The sequence below is a fragment of the Salvelinus sp. IW2-2015 genome, linkage group LG22 (assembly GCF_002910315.2).
Source record: "Salvelinus sp. IW2-2015 linkage group LG22, ASM291031v2, whole genome shotgun sequence".
In the NCBI taxonomy this organism is placed as follows: Eukaryota; Metazoa; Chordata; class Actinopteri; order Salmoniformes; family Salmonidae; genus Salvelinus; species Salvelinus sp. IW2-2015.
Genome location: NC_036862.1, coordinates 19,102,913 through 19,114,763, shown reverse-complemented (window position 1 = coordinate 19,114,763; position 11,851 = coordinate 19,102,913). Strand labels below are relative to the sequence as shown.

General features: G+C 44.2%; 1 protein-coding gene across 1 annotated transcript in view; it reads left to right on the top strand.

Annotated features, from left to right (window-relative positions):
• Positions 1 to 11,851, top strand: part of LOC111949807 (neurobeachin-like) — a 155,842-nt gene that overhangs the window by 82,516 nt on the left and 61,475 nt on the right. The window contains 2 exon segments of the mRNA XM_070433858.1: positions 6,991 to 7,131; positions 10,265 to 10,384. Coding sequence (XP_070289959.1) covers positions 6,991 to 7,131; positions 10,265 to 10,384 — 261 coding nt within the window.

Genomic DNA, 11,851 nt, shown 5'->3' with positions numbered 1-11,851 from the left:
TGTTAGCTGTGGGACCATGTTAGCTGTGAGACCATGTTAGCTGTGAGACCATGTTAGCTGTGAGACCATGTTAGCTGTGAGACCATGTTAGCTGTTGAAACCCAGTCCGTCCTATTAGCTGTCTGTGCCGTCCAGCTGCAGCTATGATTGGGCTAAGCTGACTGAGACCAGCCTGGTTCCCCCTGGACGTTTAACAACCTGTCTGACTTCCTGTAGTCCACAGCCCAATCACAGCCGGCCCCAGACGCCACATGACAGCCTATTATCACCCCATAAATCTCAGCAGATCTCAATAAACTTCTCTTCCATTCTCCCTCATCGTGCTAACATTGATGTGGAAGGTCATTATGTTGGAGAGGAAAGAAAGGAACGTAGAAGGAAACCAGACGTGACCAGTTGGTTTGGAGGGAGAGAGTTGAGCGCAACTCAAACATTCCTACTAATGCCATGTGTTCTGTGCCACATAGAGGGAGGTATGGGCTGTGGGAACATAATGAAGATGACGAGACAGTCTACGCTGTATCTCATATGGAACCCTATTCACTATATATCCAGGGTCCTCTGGTCAAAAGTAGTGCACTGTATAGTGAATAAAATTCCATTTGGAAAGCAGATTTTTGTGTTGTAACACTTATATAACTCCAGCCATGGGAATTCTGGAGTAACGGCAAGTCTTAATGATTTGATATTAAAGTAATTACATTTTTTGTCGTTGGTCTCGCCACTAGCTGCAGCTCGTCTGAATCAAATTAAATGAAATATAATTGTATTAGTCACATGCGCCGAATACAACAGGTGTAGACCTTACAATGAAATGCTAACTTACGAGCCCTTAACCAACAATGCAGTTAAAAAAAATATATGAGTAAGAATACGAAATAAAAACGTATTAAAGAGCAGCAGTAAAATAACAATAGCGAGACTATATACAGGGGGGTACCGTTACAGAGTCAATGTCTGGGGGCAGATCAGGTAATATGTACATGTAGGTCGAGTTATTAAAGTGACTATGCATTGACGATAACAACAGAGAGTAGCAGCGGTGTAAAAGGGGGGGGGGGGCACTGCAAATAGTCTGGGTAGCCATTTGATTAGATGTTCAGGAGTGGTATGGCTTGGGGGTAGAAGCTGTTTAGAAACCTCTTGGACCTTGACTTGGTGCTCTGTACCGCTTGCCATGCGGTAGTAGAGAGAACAGTCTATGACTAGGGTGGCTGGAGTCTCTGACAATTTTTTGGACCTTCTTCTGACACCGCCTGGTGTACAGGTTCTGGATGGCAGGAAGCTTGGCCCCAGTGACCTTTTGAGGATCTGAGGACCCATGACAAATCTTTTCAGTCTCCTGAGGGGGGAAAGGTTTTGTGGTGCCCTCTTCACGACTGTCTTGGTGTGCTTGGACCATGTTCGTTTGTTGGTGATGTGGACACCAAGGAACTTGAAGCTTTCAACCTGCTCCACTACAGCCCCATCAATGAGAATGGAGGTGTGCTAGGTCCTCTTTTTCCTGTAGTCCACAAACATGTCCTTTGTCTTGATCACGTTGAGGGAGAGGTTTTTGTCCTGGCACCACACGGCCAGGTCTCTGACCTCCTCCCTATAGGCTGTCTCGTTTTGTCGGTGATCAGGCCTACCACTGTCGTGTCATCGGCAAACTTAATTATGGTGTTGGAGTCGTGCCTGGCCGTGCAGTCATGAGTGAACAGGGAGAACAGGAGAGGACTGTGCACGCACCCCTGAGGGGCCCCTGTGTTGAGGATCAGCGTGGCGGATATGTTGTTACCTACCCTTACCACCTGGAGGCGGCCCGTCCAGGTGGTGTCCAGGATGTCCAGGATCCAGTTGCAGAGGGAGGTGTTCAGTCCCAGGGTCTTTAGCAATTTGATGAGCTTTGAGGGCACTATGGTGTTGAATGCTGGGCTGTAGTCAATTAATAGTATTCTCACATAGGTGTTCCTTTTGACCAGGTGGGAAACTTCAGTGTGGAGTGTGATAGAGATTGCATCATCTGTGGATCTGTTAGGGCGGTATGCAAATTGGAGTCGGTCTAGGGTTTCTGGGATAATGGGTTTGATGTGAGCCATTACCAGCCTTTCAAAGCACTTCATGGCTACAGATGTGAGTGCTATATGTCAGTTGTCATTTAGGCAGGTTACCTTAGTGTTCTTGGGCAAAGGGACTATGTTTGTCTGCTTAAAACATGTTGGTATTACAGACTCGGACAGGGAGAGGTTGAAAATGTCAGTGAAGACACTTGCCAGTTGGTCACCGCATGCTTTCAGTAAACGTCCTGGTAATCCGTCTGTGAATGTTGACCTGTTTAAAGGTCTTACTCACATCGGCTGCGAAGAGCGTGATCACACAGTCTTCCGGAACAGCTGGTGCTCTCATGCATGTTTCAGTGATATTTGCCTCGAAGCGAGCATAAAAGTAGTTTAGCTCATCTGGTAGGCTCGTGTCAGTGGGCATCTCTCGGCTGTGCTTCCCTTTGTAGTCTGTAATGGTTTGCAAGCCCTGCCACATCCGACGAGCGTCAGAGCCAGTGTAGTACGATTCGATCTTAGTCCGGTATTGCACTTAGCCTATTTGATGGTTTGTCGGAGGGCATAGCGGGATTTCTTATAAGCTTCCAGGTTAGAGTCCCTCTCCTTGAAAGCAGCAGCTCTACCCTTTAGCTCAGTGCAGATGTTGCCTATAATCCATGGCTTCTGGTTGGGGTATGTACTTACGGTCACTGTGGGGATGACGTCATCTATGTACTTATTGATGAAGCCAATGACTGATGTGGTGTACTGCTCAATGCCATCGGAGGAATCCCGGAACATATTCCAGTCTGTGCTAGCAAAACAGTCCTGTAGCTTAGCATCTGCTTCATCTGACCACTTTTTTATTGATCAGGTCACTTGTGGTTCCTGCTTTAATTTTTGCTTGTAAGTAGGAATCAGGAGGATAGAATTTTGGTCAGATTTGTCAAATGGATGGCGAGGGAGAGCTTTGTATGCGTCTCTGTGTGTGGAGTGAAGGTGGTCCCTATGTTTTCTTTCCCTCTGGTTGCACATTAAACATATATATATAGATAGATAGAAATTTTGTAAGACAGATTTAAATTTCCCTGCATAAAAGTTCCCGGCAGCTTGGAGCGCGGCCTCTGGGTGAGCGTTTTCCTGTTTGCTTATGGCGGAATACAGCTCATTCAGTGCGGTCTTAGTGCAAGCATCATTCTGTGGTGGTATGTAGACAGCTACGACAAATACAGATGAAAACTCTCTAAGCACAGTTGAAGTCAGAAGTTTACATACACTTATGTTGAAGTCATTAAACTCGTTTTTCAACCACTCCACAAATTTCTTGTTAACAAGCTGTAGTTTCGGCAAGTCTGTTAGGACATCTACTTTATGCATGACACAAGTAATTTTTCCAACAATTGTTTACAGACAGATTATTTCATTTATAATTCACTGTATCACAATTCCAGTGGGTCAGAAGTTTTCATACTGTTGACTGTGCCTTTAAACAGCTTGGAAAATTCCATAAATGATGTCATGGCTTTAGAAGCTTCTGATAGGCTAATTGACATCATTTGAGTCATTTGGAGGCATACCTGTAGATGTATTTCAAGGTCTACCTTCAAACTCAGTGCCTCTTTGCTTGACATCATGGGAAAATCAAAAGAAATCAACCAAGACCTCCATCAATTGTAGACCTCCACAAGTCTGGTTCATCCTTGGGAGCAATTTCCAAACGCCTGAAGGTACCATGTTCATCTGTACAAACAATAGTACGCAAGTATAAACAACGTGGGACCATGCAGCCGTCATACCGCTCAGGAAGGAGACGCATTCTGTCTCCTAGAGATGAACGTACTTTGGTGCGAAAAGTGCAAATCAATCCCAGAACAACAGCAAAGGACCTTGTGAAGATGCTGGATGAAACAGGTACAAAAGCATTTATGTCCACAGTAAAACGAGTCCTATATCGACATGAACCTGAAAGGCCGATCAGCAAGGAAGAAGCCACTGCTCCAAAACCGCTATAAAAAAGCCAGACTACGGTTTGCAACTGCACATGGGGACAAAGATTGTACTTTTTGGAGAAATGTCCTCTGGTCTGATGAAACAAAAATAGAACTGTTTGGCAATAATGACCGTCGTTATGTTTGGAGGAAAAAGGGGGAGGCTTGCAAGCCGAAGAACACCATCCCAGCATCATGTTGTGGGGGTGCTTWGCTGCAGGAGGGACTGGTGCACTTCACAAAATAGATGGCATCATGAGTATGGACAATTATGTGGATATTTTGAAGCAACATCTCAAGACATTAGTCAGGAAGTTAAAGCTTGGTCGCAAATGAGTCTTCCAAATGGACAATGACCCCAAGCATACTTCCAAAATGGCTTAAGGACAACAAAGTCAAGGTATTGGGGTGGCCATCACAAAGCCCTGACCTCAATCCTATAGAAAATTTGTGGGTATAACTGAAAAAGCGTGTGCGAGCAAGGGGGCCTACAAACCTGACTCAGTTACACCTGGTCTGTGTCACGATCGTCATAATAAGTGGACCAAAGTGCAGCGTGATCTGGGTTCCACATCTTTTTATTTCTAAGTGAAACTCACAGCAAAACAAAACAATAAATAGCTGCTATAGTGCTCACAGGCAACTACACATAGACAAGATCCCACAAAGCACAAAGGGGAAATGGCTGCCTAAATATGATCCCCAATCAGAGACAACGACAAACAGCTGCCTCTGATTGGGAACCATACCTGGCCAACATAGAAACATAATCCCCTAGATGACCCACCCTAGTCACACCCGTCCTAACCAACATAGAGAATAAAAAGCTCTCTATGGTCAGGGCGTGACACTCTGTCAGGAGGAATGGGCCAAAATTCACCCAACTTATTATGGGAAGCTTGGGGAAGGCTACCTAAAACGATTGACCCAAGTTAAACAATTTAAAGGCAATGCTACCAAATACTAATTGAGTGCATGTGTCACGACTATCACCGAAGGTGGCTCCCCTTCCCGTTCGGGTGGCGCTCGGCGGTCGTCGTCACCGGTCTACTAGCTGCCACCGATCCCTTTTCCCCTTTTCATTTTGTTTGATCTAATTGGTTTCACCTGTTCCTTGTTTGGGGTTTTGGGTTGGGGTTATTTAAGTTCAGTTGGCACGCCTGTGTTTGTGCGGGCTTGTTTGCTGTTTTTGGTTCAGGAGTGTCCTTTCGTTTATTTCCGCTGTACAGCGTGTGTACCGGTGTTGTACATTTTGGAGTGTTTTACGCCTGTGTTCGGCGTTACCCTCGTTTGTTTGCTGTGATTGTTCCGGAATAAATGGTTTTTCCGAATCCTCTGCTCTCTGTGCCTGACTCCACACCCATCACTCTTCAAAGCCTGACAGTATGTAAACTTCTGACCCACTGGGAATGTGATTAAAGAAATAAAAGCTGAAATAAATCATTCTCGCTACTAATATTCTGACATTTCACATTCTTAAAATAAAGTGGTGATCCTAACTGACCTAAGACAGGGAATTTTTACTAGGATTAAATGTCAGGAATTGTGAAAGACTTAGCCAATGTATTTGGCTAAGGTGTATGTACATTTCTGAGTTCAACTGTAGATACTGTGGTCTACAGCTTATCATGAAATACTCTACCTCAGGCGAGCAAATCCTTGAGACTTCCTTAGATATCGTGCACCAGCTGTTATTTATAAACATACACAGTACGCCGCCCCTTGTCTTGCCAGACGCCGCTGTTCTGTCCTAACGATATGGTATAACCAACCAGCTGGATGTTGATAATGTCGTCGTTCAGCCACGACTCCGTGAAGCATAAGATATTACAGTTTTGAATGACACATTGGTAGTTTAATTTTCCGCTTAGGTCATCAATTTTATTTTGCTAGCAGAATGGAAGGAAGTGGGGGTTTATTCAGTTGCCTACGAATTCTCAGAGGGCCTGTTTCCGAGAAAACAGTATATCATTCACGTCGGGCTCGTCGGACACGTTAAAGGAAAAAATGGATTCTGCCAGTCCTTGGTGAGTAATCGCAGTTCTGATGTCCACAAGTTATTTTCGGGTCATAAGAGACGGTAGCGGCGACATTATGTACAAAATAAGTACAAAAATAAGTTACAAACAATGCAAAGAAACAAACAAAAAAAAACAGAATTGGTTAAGAATACGTATAACGTCAGCGTTGCTCTCCGGCGCCATCAAGGGCTTTGTTGGGGTAGAGTTCCCATGATTCCTGTGGTCAATCCGAGATATGGCCGCCTCATGCATAAAACACCCACACACACACCCACTGTATCTTTAGTACTGAGTGTATTAATATTGACTGCCAATGTACCTCCAAGGCCTGCCTGTGGGCCAGGGTGATTGAAAAGACAGAGAAAGCAATTTAACCTCCACTAAATCAATTTTAATAGACTAATTAGATTGCCTTTAAAAACACATGAGAAAGCAAAGGCTTGGGACCCAGAGTGAGTCTCAGTGTCATAATATTGGCGTAGGGCCCACCCCAAATGGCATCCTATTACCTACAGAGTGTACTACTTTTGCCCAGAGCCCTATGGGCCCTGGTCAAAAGTTGTACTCTATATTGGGAATGGGTTGCTATTTGGGACACAATGTCGGCATAATACAGAGAGGCTGGGACACAGAATGTAATATTGACTTGGCCTCTGTTCCAGAGTTATGGTGGAAGAATGAAACACGTCAAGTCATGTTTTTCTTGATTTATCCATTGACTAACTAATTACTGTAATATCAATAGCAGATCTTACTAAACTCCTGGAGGGCTGTGGCGTTTTTTTACCATGACAACATAGCGGGACACATTCAAATGTCTCATTTGGCCTGGGGGCCGTTTGTTTGACCACCCTGCTCTAGGAGCTGTCTGTCTACGAAGTCTTAAACATCAGTTATATAGTGAACATCATATGCTCTATCTACTGTATGTAACTTATTGTCTTCCTGTTTCTCCCTCAGCCAATTGGAGCATTGAACCCGAAGCGTGCAGTGTTCTATGCAGAGCGCTACGAGACGTGGGAAGAGGACCAGACCCCTCCATATCACTACAACACCCACTACTCCACCGCTAACTCCACCCTGCTCTGGCTGCTCAGGATAGTACGTACTCTATACCCCATCCACCCAATACCCTATTCCTTGTACCCTATACCTGCAAAAGTGGGTTGTCCATTATCATTTCTACGTTCTTTCTATCTGATTTTAGACGTTTGAGTGTAGACGTACAGTACCAGTCAAAAGTTTGGACACACCTTCTCATTCAAGGGTTTTTCTTTATTTTTACTATTTTCTACATTGTAGAATAATATTGAAGACATCAAAACTAGGAAAGAACACATATGGAATCATGTAGTAACCAAAAAATTGTTAAACAAATCAAAATATATTTTATATTTGAGATTCTTCAAATAGCCACCCTTTGCCTTGATGACAGCTTTGCACACTCTTGGCATTCTCTCAACCAGCTTCATGAGGTAGTCACCTGGAATGCATTTCAATTAACAGGTGTGCCTTGATAAAAGTGAATTTGTGGAATTTCTTTCTTCTTAATGCGTTTGAGCCAATCGTTTGTGTTGTGACAAGGTAGGGGTGGTATACAGAAGATAGAACAAATCCATATTATGTCAAGAACAGCTCAAATAAGCAAAGAGAAACGACAGTCCATCATTACTTTAAGGCATGAAGGTCAGTCAACAACTTTGAAAGTTTCTTCAAGTGCAGTCACAGAAACCATCAAGCGCTATGATGAAACTGGCTGTCATGAGGACCGCCCAGGAAAGGAAGACCCAGAGTTACCTTTGCTGCCGAGGAAAAGTTCATTAGAGTTACCAACCTCAGAAATTGCAGCCCAAATAAATACTTGACAGAGTTCAAGTAACAGATACATCTCAACATCAACTGTTCAGAGGAGACAGGCCTTCATGGTCTGAATCAGGCCTTCATGGTCGAATTTCTGCAAAGAAACCACTACTAAAAGACACCAATAAGAAGAAGAGACTTGCTTGGGCTAAGAAACACGAGCAATGGACATTAGACCGGTGGAAATCTTTAGTTAGAATTCAAGGTACACTTAACCAGCATGGCTACCACAGCATTCTACAGTGATAAGCCATCCCATCTGGTTTGCGCTTAGTGGGACTATAATTTGTTTTTCAACAGGACAATGACCCAACACACCTCCAGGCTGTGTAAGGGCTATTTGACCAGGAAGGAGAGTGATGGAGTGCTGCATCAGATGACCTGGCCTCCACAATCCCCCGACCTCTACCCAATTGAGATGGTTTGGGGTGAGTTGGACCGTAGAGTGAAGGAAAAGCAGCCAACAAGTGCTCAGCAAAGCTGTCATCAAGGCAAATGCTGGCTACTTTGAAGAATCTCAAATCTCAAATATATTTTTATTTGTTTAACACTTTTTTGGTTATGGTTATTGGTTATTGGTTATTTCATAGTTTTAATGTCTTCACTATTGTTCTACAATTAAGAAAATATTAAAAATACAGAAAAACCCTTGAATGAGTAGGTGTGTCCAGACGTTTTACTGGTACTGTAAGTAGTTTTTTATCCAAAATAATATGTTCAACATGGCAGCTAGTATGTTAGTTAGATAGTAAGTCACACAATCTACACAGTTGAAAGGACATTGATACTATCTAGTGTTTAGTAAATACCAGTGGAATCCAAATGGTGAGATAAAGGGTTACCCCTCCTGGGGTTTGGCCATATCTGATATGTTAGGCAGTTCGTTAATTGGAGAAAGCTTGATGGGGAGTTAGTAGCACCCTCCCCCTGTTCTCCCTTTGCCTGCCACTCTCCTCCTCCTCTCCCCCTCGTTAGCAGAGGGTCTGTTGAATTAGAAGAGTTCCTCTGACAGCACTTACACCGCTCCTCACTACCCACACTCCTCCTCTCCTCCGTCTCTCCTCCTCTCCACCCTACATCCCTCCATCAGAACACTGTCTCCATCTCAGACTGGGAACACCACATACGGTATCAGCCAATTACCACCGTCGCTCCCGGCGACCAGGAAGCACTGTAATTAATACTCCCTAAGGCATTGTGGGTAATGTACAGTAGGGGAGGACAGACAGACAGACAGACAGACAGACAGACAGACAGACAGACAGACAGACAGACAGACAGACAGACAGACAGACAGACAGACAGCACGACACACTGGTCCTGGCACAGGAACCTCACATACACAGACACAGGAACACACCATAGATGTGGTAAGAGGTCAATGGAACTCGACCCAAACAATGGAAATGCCATGAAAAGGTATTGGGGAAAGATGCCGTGGGGGAAAGATTGCGAATCTCCTCTTTGCCCTCCAGCAAAATTACCCTACATTTAGGCTATTGATTATATGTGTATTGTGTACTTCTAAATGTTATGCAGCGAAAACAGCAAAATATATCAAAATCCTACTTTAGTAATCACATTGTGGGCCTGTTACAATACATCAATCATAACAGATTTGACGAAATATCCACTTTGTTAGATCAGGTTTGTTGAATGTGCAACAGTCCGGCATCCTTCTTCTTCTTCTGGGCTCCCGAGTGGCACTGCGGTCGAAGGCACTGCATCTCAGTGCTTGAGGTGTCACTACAGACCCTGGTTTGAGTCCAGGTGAATCACAACCGGCTGTGATTGGGAGTCCCATAGGGGTGGCACACAATTGACCCAATGTCGTCTGGTTTTGGCCTGGGTAGGCCGTCATTGTAAATAAGAATTTGTTCTTAACTGACTTGCCTAGTTAAATAAAGGTTAAATAAATAAAACAAATTCTATCCCCCACAGTCTGTGTTCCATTGACCTCTTTACCGCATCTATGGTTCCAATAAGAGACATTCTCATTGTCCCTTCTCTCTGTCACAACCAGTAGAATTCAGCCATTAGCTCTCCTTAGAGGAGTAGAAATTACTCATTCTGAACATGCAATAGAAAATCTAGTTCACTGACAGTATGGTTTGGAATGGGGTGTTATGTGTGTTCTTTTGTTTGTGTGTGTGTGTGTGTGTGTGTGTGTGTGTGTGTGTGTGTGTGTGTGTGTGTGTGTGTGTGTGTGTGTGTGTGTGTGTGTGTGTGTGTGTGTGTGTGTGTGTGTGTGTGTGTGTGTGTGTGTGTGTGTGTGTGTGTGTTGTGTGTTGTGTTGTGTTGTGTGTGTGTGTGTGTTGTGTCCATGAAACATCCTTTGCTCACGTAAAATGTGTGTGTGTGTTTTCTCTTGCAGGAGCCTTTCACCACGTTCTTCCTGAAAGCTAACAACAACAAGTTTGACCATCCAGACCGGACCTTCTCAGCCATCACCCGCTCCTGGAGGCACTGCCAGAGAGACACCTCAGACGTCAGGGTGTGTGTCWYTGTGTGTTTGTGTGCGTGTGCGTGTGCGTGCATTCAGGTATGTGTGTGGCCATGAAACAACCTCTGCTCAATGTAAAATACTCTGTATCTGTGTCTACGGTGGATCTGTTCATCGGTTTTCAACCCAGAAGGAAACGTCACAATAAAATATATATCCCATGAATTATAAATAACACTGTGCTCAAACTGAGGAACAGAGACATGGTACACTGTGCATAACTAAAACACTTACAAATACATACTTGATTTACCTCTTATATAAAAAAACATGACTTTAGAAAGTAAGGAGTGCTGTACTCTATGTGAACAAAGGCTGAAGACAAAGAAAGAAAGAAATCCTCTCCTTCCTTCCTCAGCAGAGCAGTCAGAGGTTGTATCCCAAATGGCTCCCTATTAGCCCTGCTCAAAAGTAGTGCACTAAATAGAGAATAGGGTGCCATTTGGGACAGAGACAGAGAAACGCTGAACCACCACCACGGTCACTCTGTAACACAGCGGGAACAGCTCTGACCTCAAAGTGTCAGATATTTCTAGAACACCCCGTGTCGGGTTAGTGTTGCCCCAGGCAATTAATAAAGCATTAATGACAAAAGCTATTTAAAATGTAGTGTTTTATGTCYGGACAGGGCTTTTCCTGGGCTCCTCTTGGGGAGGGGGGGAGAGAGCAGCACACCAGCCAACATGCCCTGTTAACAAATACATGCTACTTTAAACTACTTGTATGTCTGTCTGTCTGTTGAAACACACAGAACATGGCTGCCGGTCTATCAGCACAAAGGAGACAGAGACAAGATATTACAACCGCAGCTGTGTTTCGTTATGTATTAGTAACAGCAATTATTCTGCTAAATTGTTTCATCTACACACACAGTTCTACCTTCATACACACAGTTCTACCTTCATACACACAGTTTTACACACAGTTTTACGTAGGTGCACGCAGTTACCTATGTACACAGTTACCTACATACACAAAGTGTTACCTACATTATGACACAGAGTACAGGACTGGGGGAGTGGGAGGGGGCCTTAAGCAGGAGTGGGCTGACCACCTACAAGAGCAAGTCAATATGGAGCGACCTTGTTCTAGCATCCCCCCACCCCCCACCCTCCTCCACTTCACAATTCATTTTTTAACAGTGTTAATAACCCATGTCTCTGTGTCCCCACTAGTGTGTGTGTGTCATGTGCGTGCTTGCCTGCATGCGTGTGTGAGTGAAAGAGGGAGAGGCAGACTTGTCTATGAGTAGCCCCAGTAACAGTCCCAGCAACCCCCCAGAACGCTGCGAGTGTGTCACCTGAAGGGATCGAGCAGTATCTAATATAGCTAATGCTATGGAGGCTTTTAGCCATCTATGCAGCCTGTTAGCTATCAATGGAGGCTGTTAGCTATCTATGGAGGCTTTTAGCTATCTATGCAGCCTGTTAGCTATCTATGGGCTTTTAGCTATCTATG